At 45.1% G+C, this 17,938-nt stretch overlaps 1 protein-coding gene across 1 annotated transcript in view; it reads right to left on the reverse strand.

Annotated features, from left to right (window-relative positions):
- Tll2 (tolloid like 2) overlaps positions 1 to 17,938 on the reverse strand; it is a 109,335-nt gene that overhangs the window by 43,869 nt on the left and 47,528 nt on the right. The window contains exons 4-6 of the mRNA XM_051146539.1: positions 9,024 to 9,179; positions 5,789 to 5,906; positions 67 to 245 (exon numbers count right to left, since the gene is read on the reverse strand). Coding sequence (XP_051002496.1) covers positions 67 to 245; positions 5,789 to 5,906; positions 9,024 to 9,179 — 453 coding nt within the window. The remainder of the gene's footprint in view (positions 1 to 66; positions 246 to 5,788; positions 5,907 to 9,023; positions 9,180 to 17,938) is intronic.

Genomic DNA, 17,938 nt, shown 5'->3' on the forward strand with positions numbered 1-17,938 from the left:
TCACTGTCCCAAAGCCTGTGGGCATCCGACCTTGCTGGCTTCTAGACTCCGCCCAAGGTTCCTTACCTGGCTGGATGTTCTCTCTGATGATGGTGACATGCTGGTCTCTGTCAGGCCGAGTGTGCTCGTGCCAGAACCCAACTACATGGCCCAGCTCATGAGCCACGATGCCAAACTTGTCACAGTTTTTCCCAATGGATATGGCCTGTGGGCCTCCTCCTCGGCGTCCCACGTAGGAACAACAGCTAGGTGATGAAAAATATGAAAATATCAAAAGAAAGAGGCAAGTTCCGTTTCCACTTCACCTTGCCACCCATGGTGTAAAGGGGCATTTAATTAAAAAAAAAAAAAAAAAAAAGACATTTCAGAGGTAGAATATTCTCATTGTCCAACTCCCCTCAACAAGGCCCTAATTCACCCAGAATGCATCTGCCTTCTGGTGGCCACAGGTCATTTAGAACCTAAAGACGGAAATGAGCTTCCTACCCAGAATATAGTGTGCCTACACCCATCTCTCGTCTGAGTTGGGGCCTTCTTTGAGGACAAGAAATAGGTGGCTGAGTTCTGCAAAGGGCCTCTGGATGTCATTATCCATGGCCTAAGTGAGACTCTATACTGGCTGTAACCATAGGTAAACACTGGTTTTACAAGTCTTTATTATTGTTTAGCTGTTGAGTGGTGTGTGTGTGTGTGTGTGTGTGTGTGTGTGTGTGTGTGTGTGTGTGTGTGTGATGATAGCACATTAGTGTGAGGGTATGCACATCCTTGCATGCATGTGGACTTGTTGAAGAATGAAGTGGATGCTGGAAATATAACCTTAGAGCCTTAAGCTTCCAGGGCAAGCACCCGTACCCACTGAGGTATCCCTCCAGCATTTTAGCGTTATTACTCAACTATGCAGCCAAGAGTAGCCTAGAACTCATTATGTAGCTCAAGCTGACCTTAAAATCCTTGCTATGCCAGCCTCAACCTCTGGAATGCTGGGATTGCAGGTGTACACCACTGCACCAGGCTTATCAGAATAAAGGTATAAAACAGAAACCAAAGGCTCTGGCAAGATGGCTCAGTGGTTAAGAGCACTTGCTGCTCTTGCAGAGGAGCTGGGTTCAGTCCCCAGGCCTCACATGACAACAGCCTCTAATGTCAGCTACCATGAATCTGATGCCCTCTTCTGGCCTCCAAAGGCACTAGGCCTTCATAAGGGCCACAAACATACACACAGGCAAAACACTCATACAGATAGGAGAAATCCTTTTTTTTTTTTTTTTCCCATACTGGGTTTCTCTGTATAGCCTTGGCTGTCCTGGCTTGCTTTGTTGACCATGCCAGCCTCAAACTCACAGAGATCCACCTGCCTCTGCCTCCCCAAGTAATATTTTTTTTTAATTAAAACATCCAATAATCCAGCACCCATATGTTGTATTGAGAATGTAAATCTACATGTCCATGTTGCAAAAGACTGAGCTCTCTCACCCTATATGCCACCCTTATCCAAAGACAGCAAAAAGTTGTAACATTTTCCCATTACTAAACTATATCAGACTGTGCATGAATGAAGAACATGTTTAACTTTTCATTCATTTTGTCATCAGTCCCTTTAGTAGAGTCACTTAGGTGTTTAGTTTCTCACTTGACTTTGACTGGGCTTTCCAGGAACAAGGTCACATTAATTTTCAATAACGCAGCCTTGGCCTTGTTTCTGCCCATCTCCATAGGGTTGACTCCACTCTCCTGCCTAGGCATATTAGCATCCCTAGAATGGTGTTAAATAATTGTGGAATCTCTTTGAACTGCTCTCAATTCTAATAGAAGTACTTCTAGGGTTAATACGCTCTTATACAAACATGAGGCTTACACACGCACATGAAAAAAGCTTCTGTGTACATGAAAATTTGCACTTTTATACCTGGCATCTATTTATACCTGGCATCTATTGTTGCAATACTTTTTTTTTTTTTTTTTTTTACTTTTTTGAAACAGAAGTGCATTCTGGCCATGCAGACGCCTTCAGCTCTGTGGAGATATGCACAGATCCTCTCTCTGGTCTGTCAATCATGCAGCAAACTTCCTGGGTGTGAACAGGTCCTTCTGCTCTAGACAAACTAGTTGGTAGCCTTTCTTCTGCTCTTCCGTCGGAATGCTAACATCTTAGTTGGAATTCTGCAGAGCTATTTGTGTGAGGCGCATCTGTACTTGTTAATTTCTTTATCCATTATAGGTGCTTTTCTCTAAAAATGATTTGGAAATGCTCTTTCTCTTACACACTCCAAAGTTTTAGTATCAAAATAACATTGACAATTCTAAAAGAATTCCTTGTGAGACTCTGGATTTGGTACTTCAAGGGAAAGTCTCTCTTCCTTCTGTTTATCAGTGTCTTTAAAAGTTACTGTTCTGTCCATCTGTACCAGTCCTGCACCCAAAGAGCCCTGTATGCTACCACGGGGACATTGCAATCTGTGCAAGAATATGGAACCAGCCTAGGTGTCCATCAACAGGCTTGTGGAGAGTGGAGAAGTGTTACACATACACAGTGGGATGCTATTCAGCTGTGAAGAAGAGTAAAATCAGGAAAGCGAATGGCTCTATAAAGCGTAATGTTAAGCAAGATGACGCAGACTCAGAAAGACAAAGCCTGCATGTTCTCCCTCACACGCAAATCCTATCGTGTATGTGTGTGAACAGGCAAATATGAGTAAAATAGAAAAACGTAGGTGCTAAGAGAGGAAACTATTTGGTGATGAGAAAGGATGGATAGTGGGCAAAAGGACATATGGGACATTAAAGAGGAAAGGAGTCTGGGAGGAGGAGACTACAAGCGGATTGGGGAGAGGGAGGGACAAGAACTACAAAAATACACGTTGTTAAAATATGTCCCAACGGCATCTAACACACTATACGCCAATTTGAAAAAAAAGTGTATTGGGGCCAGGCATGGTGGAGCTCACCTTTTAAGGAAAGGCCCTAGAGGCAGAGTCAGGGGAGGCCAGCCTGGCCTACATAAGTCCCAGGCCAGCCAGGGCTATGTGGTGAGCCTGTCCCAGACAAACAAAAACAGGCTATGGGGTTGTGCCTGTACTATATATTCACCTTGGAGCTGGCCACATTCCTTACCCTCGGTGTTGCCAGCAGCTATCTGAGACTCTGCTGCCATTTCTGTGGCTGTGTCCCTCTCCTCTGTTTCTGTGGCTGTGTCCCTCTCCTCTGTTTCTGTGGCTGTGCCCCTCTCCTCTGTTTCTGTGGCTGTGTCCCTCTCCTCTGTTTCTGTGGCTGTGTCCCTCTCCTCTGTTTCTGTGGCTGTGTCCCTCTCCTCTGTTTCTGTGGCTGTGTCCCTCTCCTCTGTTTCTGTGGCTGTGTCCCTCTCCTCTGTTTCTGTGGCTGTGTCCCTCTCCTCTGTTTCTGTGGCTGTGTCCCTCTCCTCTGTTTCTAGTTGTGTGTGTTTCTGCACTGTTGCTTTTTCTTGCCTCAAGTAGTTATCCGCTGTCTTTATTTGATCAAAGAATTCACTACTGGGTTTATTAACCCTATAATGTTTTGCCTTGTGTTCTCATTAGGCTTATTCTTTTGTGATGGTGGTTTACACACACACGCGCGCGTGCACATGCACACACACACACACACACACACACACACACACACACACACACACACGGGGAGGAGCACAATTAAGAGATCACCACTTCTATGAATTAATGATGCCATCGGCATTCTTAATTAGCAATGTGGATATTTTGTGAACATATCTTTAGCTTTATCTCCTTCCCTTTGAGTTTTAGAAATTACTAGGCATTACAGTTTTTAACCTTGATTGCCTGATAAATAATGCCTATAGAACAAGTGGAGTTTTTAACAAAAGAGAAATGTTTATTCTATTTTTATTTCCATGCCATTTGCTTTGCAATGTGAGACTGTTTTAATGCTGTTTCTAACTTTTACAACCTATTGAGATGTTCTTCTTAAAATCAATTGTTTATTTTTGTTTTTAAAATGTGTGTGTGTGTGTGTGTGTGCGCGCGCGTGCAGGCATATGTGTGCCAGAGCGCTCATGTGGAGGTCAGAGAACAGCCTAGCATGTTGGCCTTCACTTTCTGCCTATTTGAGACAGGGCCTCCTGCTGTTCACTGTGGAGTTCACCAGGCTACCTGGCCAGTGAGCTTCTGAAGGTTCCTCAGAACCCTCTCTGCCTCTCATCTCTCCATAGGGATGTTGCAATTACAGAATCCCATGCTCCCTCTGGCTTTACGTGGGCTCTCAGGGTCTGAACTCAGGTCCTCACACTGGTTCAGAAAGCACTTTACCCAGGAAGCCAGCTCCCCAGGCTACTGGGCTATTTAATGGACAGACAGGTCTCTCAGTCTTCCATGTGCATTTAAAGACATGGCATCATGGTATAAACTATCAGACCTGCAGAATCAACCCTATTAATTATATCTTCCAAATTCTCTACAAATCTCTCTCTCTCTCTCTCTCTTTCTCATCAACTTGATGCTGACCTATTTGGTCTTACAGAAATAAAGACAGTGTCTTAGTGCTGTTTTCCCCTGCATTTCCCTCTTTGGTTCACCAGGCTTGTCTCATGACTCCTGAAGCTATGCTGTGGTGCGTGAACACGGATAACAGCCTCACCTTTACCATAGTTTGTACCATTTCTCATTATAAAGATCCTATTTTTTTTTCAGTTTCTGACTTTACAAATGAGAAGAAAGCTGTGGGTGTGGGTCAGTAGTAGAGCACTTGTCTAATATGCACAAGTCTCCAGCTTTGATGCCCAGCACTGAAAAATTAATTAGCTAATTAATTTAAAAATTTAAACCCAAGCAGAGAAGGTCTTCTTTGTAGATGAACTTGTTGTTGGGCCTCTCCTTCTTCGCTCGCACTTGCTGCCAACTTCCTTCCCTTTCCCTTCCAAGTTCACTTGTTTACTTTTGTAATCATCCAGGTGAAGAGTATGTGCTTGGGATTTTTTTAAAATTCAATATACAAGGCTTTTCCTTTTGGTAAGAGAGCATATCATGTACATTTATCAGCATGATAGATATCAGTGTGTGTGTGTGTGTGTGTGTGTGTGTGTGTGTGTGTGTGTGTGTGTGTGTGTGTGTGTGTGTTGTGTCCACTGTACTTACCCTTGCATGCATGTATGGAGACCAGAGGTCAATGTCAGGGGTTTCTCTCTATTACTTTCCACTTTGTTTTTTGACCAGGAACTCTCATGAAACCCAGAGCTCACCATTTTGGCAAGCCTGGATGGGTAATGTTCTGGGGATCCACCTGGCTCTCGGCCCCGGCGCCGGAGTTATAAGCACACCCACCACACCTGGCTGTTACACAGGTACTGGGGACCTCAACTAATGTCTTCAATGCTTATGTGTCCAGCTAGCCTAACAGGTTTCTTCCATAATAACCCACTCACTTAATTGTACATTATGTTTTCTTTAGAAAGTCTGTAAGCTCTTGGGGCCTCTAACATGGCAGAAATGCATACATCTGAACACCCACTTGAGAGCAGGGTGAACCTGACACTTCATCAGCTATCAGTTCTTCAATGGAGTCACTTTCTTCACATGAAACATCAGCCATACTGTCTGGGTGACAGACCCACCAACAGTGAGCCAGTCTTCCAGGAGATGGACTCACCTGCTTTGCAATTTCACTGGGGACAAAGAGCTTCCAGCAAGCCCTGTCCTCTTGTATACCACAGCTCAGTGGAAATGCACAGTATGACAGAACATTCCAGACCCAGGCATCCTTCCATCTGTCACTTATATTGTACTGAGGCAGTCTTCCTACTTACCCACAGGTCCTATAACTGAAAACAATAAAGCTTTCCTCATCTGTCCTCTCTACGAAGGTCACACAGGTGTGTTTCTCCCAGTGTCTCATGGCCTGTTTGAAAATGGCCCTCTGGCTGCCTGAAATGACAGAGCAAAGATGGTCACTTCATTCTGGTCACACTTTTTTTAGGCAAGAAGGCACAGTCTTAGGACAAAGTTTGCTCTGCTTTTGAAAAATCTCATTGATAATGCTGTATTTTTTCACTTGAGGCTTAAGAGAGATTTGAAGTGTCATCATCACCTACACACACACACACACACACACACACACACACACACACACACACACACTCCAAACTTTAACTAAGGGAGGTGATGAATGTATTCATTAATTGGGTTGTGGGGATCATTTTATACAGCACTTAGAATACTTTATGCACATATAGGTTTGTCAAATACTTCCAATTGTTTTTAGAAGCTTTTCGGAGAACCCAGAGTAGAAATCCACTGGAAATCACAATTTCCTTTACTGAGGATGCTGGTGCAAGTCAGCAATCCAAGCACTCAGGAGAGAGAGGCAAGAGCATCACCATGAACTCAGGGCAAATCTCATCTACATAGTGAGTATCATCCAGCTAGGGCAACTTCACAGGAAGATGGCTCAGGGATTAAAAGCACTTGCTGCCTTTGCGGAGGATGCAGGTTCAATTCTCAGCACCAACAAGGCCACTCACAATCATTTTAGCACATCAGACACCCTCTTTTGGCCTCTGTAGGTACTCCATGCACACATGTAGGCAAAACACTCATAAGTAAATAGATAACTGTTTGACTTTGTGGGTCGGAAGGGATACTAACAGTAGACAACATCTTAGGATCCCCAGCTTTTCCTTTGTATTAAAAGTATTTTTCTAAACTTTTGTCTTACACGAGTCATTTAATTTGTTGCAGGTTTCTGGTTTGGAGGAAGCCTTCCCCCCAGCATGGTATTTTGCCCTCATTTTTTGTCACACCTGCAGAGATTGTTGCCATGTACTCTCTAAGTTTATTTGCACACCTGCAGTAAAGTGCTCCCATGCACTCTCTAAGTCTATTTGCACACCTGCAAAGAGTGCTCCCATGCACTCTCTAAGTCTACTTGCACACCTGCAGGAGAGTGTTCCTGTGTACTCTCTAAGACTATTTGCACACCTGCAGAAGAGTGCTCCGTGCACTTAGTCTATTTGCACATATATCTGTGCACTTTGAATGGTGTTTCAGTGTTTCCTGGGGTCCTCGATCTTAGCTTCCTGTAGGGAAACAGATGAATTGTATACTTTTTCCAACCCTGTCTGCAGAGCTCCTTGTTTGAAAAGTTCTTAACTAATAGGGCCCCAAGCTGAAAGTCATGTAAAGTCAGTAAGTATCCACCAGCATCTATCAAGATAACAGAATAAAGAATATTTTAAGCTGGGGGCAGTGGTGCACACCTGTAATCCCAGCACTCAAGGAGGCAGAGGCAGGCAGATCTCTGTGAGTTTGAGGCCAGCCTGGTCTACAAAGCAAGTCCAGATAGTTAAGGCTACACAGAGAAACCTTGTCTTGAAAAAAAATGAAAAAAGAAAAATAGAGAAAGAATATTTTAACTTTGCTAAAAGCAACAAAAACAATAATTGGGAAGTACAAAGGAAGATGGAGCAGAGACCTAAGTTTAGAATGATGCAAAATAAATAAATAAAATGAGGAAAACAAACATAGTCTATAATACAATATGCGTATGATGTTATATTGTCTCTCAAAAAATATGCACATAAGATTAACTTAGCTGTCTTTTTAAAAATCTATCTAGCTATTTGACATCTTGGTATTCCTAAAGGTTCACATTATTTGTAGCTCAACCACTTATCAAACTAGCAATCCTATTAAATACATGATAATATAAAGCCCTGTACAAAATATCCTAATATAAAAAAGTTAGCTCCTGTTGATGAAGGTAATATAAATCTCCAGTCAGAAGAACACAGATCACGCCAGACCAGACAGCGCACAGTGAGTGTGTGAACCAAAGAGTGGTAGCAACTGCTCACAGGGCTGCATCTCAATCTCTGGGCGTGTGGCTTTCTCCGTCAGGCATCCTGAGTGACAGGGAGAAGACTTCACCTTTTTTCTCATGGCAGCCCCTGATTAAGTACATCTGGAGTAATCTCACCTAGCAGAGCAGGAGAGCAGCCTAGGAAGGTCCGCATCTCTCCCAGGCTCTGCACATTCACTCTCAGGTCTGTCAATCAGCTCCTAACTTGCTCACTCACGGTTCTCAGTGCTTGTGGCAAGTCATTGATCCACCTGCCTCTGTTAGCCACTGCTTATGGAAGCCATAGTACCCCAAGGAGGTAAAAAGCTAATAAAGGCACCGAGAGGCTGGGAGGTTTTTTGTTCAGGCATCCAGCCAGTGACTGCTGTAAGCAGATATGGAGAGCCCCTCCCCTGTAGCAGGCACTGTCCTAGGTGCTGGACACATAGGCATGGAAAAAAGGGTTTAGTGCCTGCTCCCACAGAGCCTAGGCAAAGATAAGTGAACGCAAATATAAGCAAAGAAACTTTGGGCCATGGTGAGTGTTGTTAAGGCTACAGAAGGAGCTAGGACGTGTCACAGCTGGTCGGGGAGGGGCTCGAGGCCAGGGACAGCAGCCCCAGCCTCAGTCTAGGTGACTGTTACATAGTCCAAAGACAATGCCATGAGGCAGTGGGCACAGTTCTTATCTGTGTTAACTCATCTAATTCTGGCATCAGATCTATTTGTAGAACAGGGAACTGCAGACAGAGGTGTTGAATGATTTGTCAGGGGTGGATCCAGGAGACAGAGCAGGGAGTCATTCCAGATCGTGTGACACCCTATGTGTACTCTCTGGTTACTAAGGGGAGCACTGCTTCCAAGCCAAGAGACTACCAGGTTCATGCTGCAGAGGCTGGGAGCCACCATGGACAGCTCCACTCTTGTCGTCCACTTGCACACTGGGTAGGCCCCTGACAAGACACTTAAGGCTGACCTGATGAGGACCCATCTCTCCACCAGGTCTTCAGAACAGAGTGACCTCTGCAGACACAGTTCCAACAGAGGCCTGGTGTCAGCCGGCTCAGGCAAGAGGGAGCCTTAGCTGGTGGGACTGCTGTGGTTCTGGCAGCCGCTTATCCCCGCCAAGTCCCTTCTAGGAGGAACTTATTGAGCCTGAGTGCCTAAACACTGACTCCAAAGGGGTAACATCTAGGGCTACTGACCAGTAAAGTTCCCTCCGATGACATAAGGAATGACCCCTCCGGGCCATATCCGCTCTGTCCTTGATGTTGTGGCTCTTCTGACGCGAGCAGAGACGGTCTTACGTGTGGCGTTTGAGGTCCCAGGGCCAGGCAGAAGTGTAGTATCATTCTCGCCATCTGCAAGGCAGTCAAAGGGTCAATTACTTTGGCCACAAAGCCTTCTGCAAATTATGCTTTAAACTTAAGATTGTGTTGGTGATGGACTGACACAAAGGGTAGCGGAAACCTGTGTTCTAAGGAAACATGTCACCCACAAAGGTTTTCGAGACCCTGGGAGGTAATGTTCAATAGTTTGTTTTTAGGTGAATTGGCTAAGATCAGTTCTGGGGAACAAACACCCTCTTCTGCCTTCCATAGGCCCGCCCACCCACCTCACCTTTACACATATACATAACTGAGTTTTAAATATTTTCTGACTTTAAAAAAAAAACCCAAAAAATAATGGGGATAAGCAGAGAAGACTGTTAAAACTGGCATTCTCTGACTGAAGCTACACCATGCTGGACCTTAGTGTAGTTACTTCCTTTTCTCTTCATTTTTTTATGTTTCTTTTCTTCTTTTTTATCCTTTAAAATGATATATAATTCATAACCATAGCATTCGCTTTGATGGTGTTTAGTTCCGTGGGTGTTAGTATATATACCAGGTGTGCAGCCATTGCCCCGGTCTGATTGTATGAGTTTTTCGTCACTGTAAAAGGAGGCTCTGTCCCCATTGGCAGTCACTTCTGATTTCCCCCTCTGCCTTGCCACCCAGTGGTCAGCTGGGTTTCTGTGTCTGTTCTGGTCATTCCATATGAGGGCGATCAGACCACAGCAGCCTCTGCCCTTTCTTTTGGCTTATTTTCAAGATCCATCCACACTTTTAAGAAGAACAAGTTCTTCTTCCTACTTTGTGGCCCAGTACCATTCCACTACAGAAGTTGACCACAGTTAGCTATTCCTTGGTTAGACATCAGAGTTGTCTCTACTTTGGGATGATTATAAATTACACCACTGTGAACACTCGTGTAGACATTTGCTTCAGCAGGCATAGGTTTTTCCACTCTGCTGAGCATGTGCAAGATGCAGAATGCTGGATCATATGTCTCTATTTAACCTTTTCAGGAACTACAAGGCTGTTTCCCAGAGCCAACTGTACCATGCATGTCCTCACCAGCAAAGAAAGAGAATTATACACAAAACCAAGTGGGATTTGTTTTGATTTGCAAGGCTTGCTTAACATTATCCGTATATGTATATTAGTATATCAGCAAGCTAAAAAACAGTAAACTCTTTCATATTATTAAATTTTCACTTACTATGTTTTGTTTGTTTATTCTGTGGGTGTTCATGTGTGTATGTGTGTAAATGCATGCCATGGCATGTGGATGAAGGTCAGAGGACAATTTACTGGAGTTGAATGAAATTCAAATTTTCAGATCAAGAGGCAGGCACCTTCACCCACTGAGCCATCTTTCTGGCCTCTATTCATATTTTTGAGGTTTATTTTTCTTTAAGTGGATGTGTGTGTATGTGAGAGAGAGAGAGAGAGAGAGAGAGAGAGAGAGAGAGAGAGAGAGAGAGAGAGAGAGAGAGAGAGAGAGAGAGAGAGAGAGAGAGAGAGAGAGAGAGAGAGAAGAGAGAGAGAGAAAATTCCACTTGTATATGTAGGTGCCAACAGAGACCAGAGAGGACACTGGATCTCCTGAGGCGCATTTATAAGCAGTTATGAGCCACCTGACAGGGGTGCTAGAGGAACTGAAAGGTCCTCTGGGAAAACAGGAAGCACTCTTGACCCCCGAGACATCTCTCCAGCCCGAGTTGTTCTTATTTCACTGATGGCTGCTGCGTTTGAGTTTAATTAGACTTTGGGAACATCTCTCTTCAACACAAGTGTCACCAATATGCCCAAGCTGATCTCCTCCTTCCCTTGTGTTCTCCTTTTTGTCTTCCTCTCAGTCTCTTTCTTGCTTTTGATTGGATTAAGAAAACTTTCTATACATGCTTTTAATTTCCCTTGGCTCTCTTTTCCATTCATTAACATTGGTTTTCAGTTTTAATAATCATACACAACTGAATGGAGAATAAAGAATTGGCGGACTAGAAGATCTGTCTGAAGAAACCAGAGTCCCAGGCTTCATTCTGAGAGCCAAGATGCTTTTCATGATGCTGTTCACATGCCTTAAAGCTCCAACAGCTTCTATTAGCAGCGCCTTACATGTTTGTGGGACCCATGCCGTCCGGTTCACCCATTTCCTGTCCATTGGCACCTACGCCTTTCCTGCCTGGAATCACATTCTTTAATGACTTTAATTGTTCTTTCATGAGGATAATAAAATTTCTCAGTCTTTATCTGTAAATACTTTTATTCCCCCATACTGAAAAAAAGTTCATCTGGAATGTATTTATTTATTTATTTATTTATTTATGTTTACTTATTGTCTAATTATAATTCATTGTTAGTTTATTCCCTCCCCCCCACCCCCATCCCTCATCTCAGTATTGGGGGTTCTCTGACTTTCTAGAATTTCTATTGATTGCCCATTAGACATGATCATTCAAACCTCTGTGTGTGTGTGTGTGTGTGTGTGTGTGTGTGTATGTGTGTGTGTTCACGTTTTGTGTCTTTCTCTGAGTATTAAACTTGCATGGTTTCCTGGGATGTTTTTTCTACTTCACTTAGTTTCTTTTCAGTTGTATTTAGCACACTATTTGTCTTATGCCTGCTTCAATGAATATAGCTTTCTTCTACTAAAGACCTAGCAGAATATCTTCAAACATGTCTTCTTTTTAACAATATCCTTTTTTTTTTTTTTAAACCCTCTGTGTAGTGGAAGCTTTGGTTTCTTTAAAAACTCAATTGTGTTGTGTAAACATGTTTTTGTTTTAATCCCAAGTGTGGGACATGGGGCTACCTTTAGTTTGTTCAGGGCTGATAACAGCCTCTTGTGGCTCGGAGAGCGGTGCAGTATTTGCCAGCTGCAGTTAGTTTATTTAATTCTGAGCATTCTGAGAGCATACAAACACCAGATCCGAGAGACAAGGGTGCTCTGTGAGCAAGGACACCCCGAGGAGCAGTGGGAGGAGGAGGAGGAAGGCTGCTTGTTTGTCCTACTGCTGCGTTTGCTGTTTGCTGGTTACCTGGACTGCTGAGACTGGTATTGCCCCCAAAGAACCCGGAAATAGTAAAGAGGCCTACACCCCCTCTCCCCACTAACCTTCTTTCTCTCCTACATAGTGTTGGTGGTGGGGGTGGGGGGGTTGGTGGAAGGGAGGAAGAGGCATAAGAGACCCAAATAAAATAGATAATTAATAAAAAGTAGTGACTACCCCTCTGTTTTAAATTCTTCCTTTGGCTTGTTCCTCATTTTAGTCATACTTATTAAAATTCCTTCTGACTGCCATATTCTTGGAGGAATTCTCCAGTTTGTTGTCTTCTGGCCTTTCCTTCATTGCTTCATTTCCTGTGTTTCTAATATCTTAGGGCTGTTTCTAGCCTAGTCACTTTTTTTTTAATTTAAAATTTTCTGGGAATTTAATACACAAATATTACATTTACATGGTTTCCGCTCCTCCCTCTTTTCCTCCAACTCCTCCCATGTGTCCCAGACTCCCTCCAAAATATTTGACTGCTTCTCCTAGAGTTCCTGTTGTTTTACACGTACACATTAAAAACCCTACTGAGTCCATTTAGCGCTGGCCATATGTAAGGGGTTTGGGGCCTTTTCTTCCAGGGGTACTATACACTGTAGATCTTGGCTGTGGACTTGCTTTTTTTTTTTTTTTTTTCCCCAGGACTCTTGAGCGTCTGTGGGCCTCAGGTGAATTTTTCACATCAATCTCTGAATTGTGATGTTCTTATACAGGAAGACTGAATGTTATCACATGTGTGAGGAACAGACTTTGTGACGGAGACTCTTGCAGAAGATATTTCTGCACCCATTTGAGCCTGAGGCAGACGGCAATGTTACGTTCTAATCTCCAAGTCTTTGAGGACCTCTGTTTTATGTGAAAATTCATTCACCACTGCCTGCCTCACATGGCGTGAGGGGCACATCTCCTGAGCCTGTGTTGGCTCCGTTGATGCTAGCACCATCTCCTGAGCCCATGTTGGCTCCGTTGATGCTAGCACCATCTCCTGAGCCCGTGTTGGCTCCGTTGATGCTAGCACCATCTCCTGAGCCTGTGTTGGCTCCGTTGATGCTAGCACCATCTCCTGAGCCTGTGTTGGCACTCTGTTGATGCTAGCACCATCTCCTGAGCCTGTGTTGGCTCCGTTGATGCTAGCACCATCTCCTGAGCCTGTGTTGGCTCCGTTGATGCTAGCACCATCTCCTGAGCCTGTGTTGGCTCCGTTGATGCTAGCACCATCTCCTGAGCCTGTGTTGGCACTCTGTTGATGCTAGCACCATCTCCTGAGCCTGTGTTGGCATTCCGTTGATGCTAGCACCATCTCCTGAGCCTGTGTTGGCTCCGTTGATGCTAGCACAGCGGTTCTGGCCCCTGAGTGCTGGTCCAGTTTCACGGTGAGGCTCTTTACCCTCTGAAGCCTTCAGGGAAAACCCCTGGTCTCTCCTCACCGGCCCTCTTACCTGTCCCTTTGAACCGGGAGCTGCACTTCATCTGTGGTAGATAGAGCACTGCACACATAGGCTTGAATATGGCTTCCTAGAAGCTCACTGCCCTATTTCTGCACCTAGAAAGTTGCTATAGAATACATTTTAAGCCTGAAACTGTTTTACTGCTCAAATTTTTAGAACAGAAGTTGTACACTTGTGGTCTTGGGATCAGCCCAACCCACAGATGTGTTTTATTTGGCCTGGACACTTTTGGCATGTAATACTTTTCTTTTCTTTTCTTTCTTTCTTTTCTTTTTTCTTTCTCTCTCTCTTTTTTTAAAATCTCATTTTGGAAGGTAACTCTTGAAAAATCCAGAGATCCAGATATTTCACATAATAGTTTCTTTTTAAAGGCAAGAGGGCCTTTCTCTATACCCCAAGCTTGCCTTGAACTTGTGGAAATCCTCCTGCCTCTGCCTCCCGAGGGATGGGATTATAGGTATATGTCACTGTACCTGGGATCTAGTTTGTCTTTGTTTATGTTAAAATGAAAAGATCTGGATGTGGCAACAGTGGACCCATCTACTACCGGGTTAAACCCCACTGGAGCGGGGGGGGGGCGCCTTACCTCACAGTCAGGCTGCAGGCCCATGGTTAGAACCCCTCCCACAGTCAGACTGCAGGCCCATGGTTAGGACCCCTCCCACAGTCAGGCTACAGGCCCATGGTTAGGACCCCTCCCACAGTCAGGCTGCAGGTCCATGGTTAAGGCCCCTGCCCACAGTCAGGCTACAGGTCCATGGTTAGGACCCCTCCCACAGTCAGGCTACAGGTCCATGGTTAAGACCCCTCCCACAGTCAGGCTACAGGCCCATGGTTAGGACCCCTCCCACAGTCAGGCTACAGGTCCATGGTTAGGACCCCTCCCACAGTCAGGCTGCAGGCCCATGGTTAGGACCCCTCCCACAGTCAGGCTGCAGGCCTATGGTTAGGACCCGCCCACAGTCAGGCTGCAGGCCCATGGTTAGGACCCCTGCCCACTTCCCATGTTCACCCAGCCTGTTTACGTTGCCCCTACACTTATTCTATTTTGCTGTCCAGCCATAGAGTCAATTGTTTCAAGATTTCAAATGATCTTGCCAACCGGAAGCCCCATGAGGGCAAGAACTGTGGCTGGCTTCTTTGTTGCTCTGTCCTTGACTCCTGCACAGTGCCTGGAGGGTGGCAGCAGTCAACATTTTTGTATTTTGAATGAATGAATTAACAAGTAGACAGGCTGTTCTAAAAATAAACAGCCCAACAGTCCAAATATCTCTGTGGCGGAAACCTCTCCAAAGGGTTGGCAGCAGTGAAGCCCACAACGCTAACGTCCTGAGACTCATCCTGTCTTAAGTAATCGCAGGCAGAGATGGAGCAAGTGGAAGTTTGTTATTCGTATCCCATATGGTTTTCAACAAGTCTCTTAATTTTCCTCTGCTGCCAATTCTCCTTTGGAGAATGGGCAAAAATACTTCTCCATTCGAGGGACGAGCGCGGAGACACTCCATGTTGCCTGGACAAGCTGTGCTATGTGGACACGTGACCCAGCATTGTAAGGGCCGATTTTATGTGGCCAAGTCAGCATGGGAAAATCTTAAGTGCACCTGGAAGCAGGCTGGGGTGTAATTTCCAGAGATGGCTTATTGAATGACAGCTTCCCCTTCGGTCCAGTGAGAAATTTAATTTGCCGAGGCCTCAACACAGGAAGCATTTGCCGATTAAAAATATGTCTAAACAGATGTTCTGCTTAGCCTGGAAGAGGGATCTTAATGCAACTGTCATTATTGGATTTTCTTGGATTACTACTAGCTGGAACCAGAGTCCAAATAGGAGGATGTAATTATTTATTACGGCCAAGAGCTCTGCATTTCAAGAGGAGCTCAGGGGCATCTGAAAGGATTTAACACCCTGGGGGTGGAATAGGGTGGGGGGGGACACAGGCCATTTAAACTCCCTCTCTGAAGGAGCGAAGAGGCCATTGCTGTTCAATACTTCATTTCCCTAAACCAGAAACATGACTAGCCGAATTTCTCAAAGAGCTGTAATTTTTACATAAGACCAGTGGCAATTCACACACCAGAAGTAACCTGAACATCCACCTGCAAAACTCTTACCCCAACAGGCAACGGCTGGAACCAGCACATCATGATGCCCACTGTCCAAAGACTCAAGATCAGTTCCTTGCTCAAAAGGGAGCTGTAAATTTTCTGATGAAATGGCTCTTAAACCTGGGTGCGCCCTAAAAACACTGAGAAACCTGTTTTTAAAAAAAAAAAAAAAACCAGAGCTATCTGCCCTTGCCCTGAAACTGTGACCCAACAGGCCTGGAGTCCAGGCACCTGTGGTTTTGAAAGCTCTTGTTGAAGCCAAAGCTCAGCGGAGTTTGCGAACTGTTGATAAAGCTCAAAGGCCGGGATTAAGAGTTTTAGGGGCAGTGAACATAAGATAAATGCTCACGATAGATAATTGCTGCCATTTACTCCCCATGTGTTTCTGCACAAAGTTCTCCCTTGAGCCTGACCACTTCCTGAAGCAAGTCTGTGGGACATGCATGGGACCGAGCAGAGACTGTCAATCACTGGCAGTTAGGAAGGGCCATGCAAGAGCTTCAGAAATTGCCTGCAGTCAGAACAAGTTAAAATGGAAGCCTGGAGTTAGTGAGGCTGTGGTTTCACCTGCACACACAGACAGCGACACTCAGGGGTTCAGGTATGGGTTGCCATTTTTGCAACAGGGGAGGAGCAAGACCCCAACAGTGAAATAAAGACAGCTTGTTCAAGCCAGTCCCTTCATTCCTCCCACATCGTCCCTCCAGGACACTGCTGGACGCCTGCCTGGGGGCACATCTTGTTTTTATTTGAACTGAAGATCTGAAATGCCAACCTAAGGTTTCTCTTTCATTGCAGCCTGCCCGTTTTTTCACAAACCCAGAATGATCCTTGTTTTGGGGTACAAACGACTCCCACTCTTCACTTCAGGACAAAGGCTTTATAACTTGGTTCCAGAAAGGAAAGGACCGTGTTCTTTTATGAATATGGTTCCAGATATCAGACTCCACGCAGCTAGCCAAAGGTGCGCCCTTCCAGCGGTTACACGCCCACCCCCCTCACTAACAGCATTACAGACCCAAGTGTATGCTGAGCTCTCAGCTTCTGGGAATGGGCTGCTCTGAGCAAGGCTTTATGGGAATGTTGAGTGAGCAATCTAGAAATCCAGTCCAAGGCAGTGGGCACAAATCCCCACTTTTGGGACCAAAAGGAGCCACATAGTTTCAGGAAGCCAACCTCTGGTAAAAACGAAGCCAGAATTCCCCTCAGCTTCCCCTTTCTGCTCAGGCAGTGTCATTCTGGATTTGTAGGAAATGGGCAGACCGCAATTAAAGGGAAATCTAAGGTTGGCGTTTCATATCTTCAGTTCAAATAAAAACAAGATGTGCCCCCAGGCAGGCATCCAGCAGTGTCCTAGAGGGATGATGTGGGAGGAATGAAGGGACTGGCTTGAACAACCTGCCTTTACTTCACCTTTGGGGTCTCGCCCCTCCCCTGGATTAAAGACCTGTTTGTCTGTGGCTGTGATATAGAGGGAAGAGACAGACCCAGCTTCGACATGCATTGACCTCTTTGGACAAGCCAGGGTCATTCAAGGGGCAGCTGTGTGGACCTAGCAGGCTTCAGAGCTGTGTGGGAGGGAAGGAGAAAGTGGTATCTTCACCCTGCTTTAAAAAAAAAAAGTACCCAACATCTGCTGCAGCGCTGATCCTGTACACAGCCCAACCAGAGGCAGCATCTTAATGGGCTGCAGGAGGCCTATTCCTTCCTGTCCTCTGTGCAGCTGCAGAACAGCTGTGGGATCTCAGTCCAGGGGTAGATGATGCACTCTCAGTGTCATTCCTAGAGGGGATGGTGGGGAGGAAAGAAGCGGAGGGAAGCGGGACCTGGCGGTGTGCACCTGTCATCCCAGCACTTGGGGAGGCCGAGGCAGGAAGATCTTGAGGTCAAGGCCAATCTAGACTACACACTGAGAACCTGGCTCCAAAACAAAATAAAAACTGGAAAACTGAGGTGCACTTAGGCGCATTTAACGTTTGCACTTTGTAGGAATATTTCTAATTCTGTCCAAGCTTCGAGTGAAGAGTTAGATAAAGTTAACTAAAAGGCTGAGCTGGGATACCTACCCACACAGAGACATGATAAATACCCAGTTTTTAAAAATTCTCTTAAAATCATGCTAAGGAAATGAAGGCATGTGTTCAAGGATATTTGTTTCAGGCATGACTCACAGCAAGAGCTGGGAGTGG

Source organism: Acomys russatus, chromosome 5 (assembly GCF_903995435.1).
Source record: "Acomys russatus chromosome 5, mAcoRus1.1, whole genome shotgun sequence".
NCBI lineage: Eukaryota > Metazoa > Chordata > Mammalia > Rodentia > Muridae > Acomys > Acomys russatus.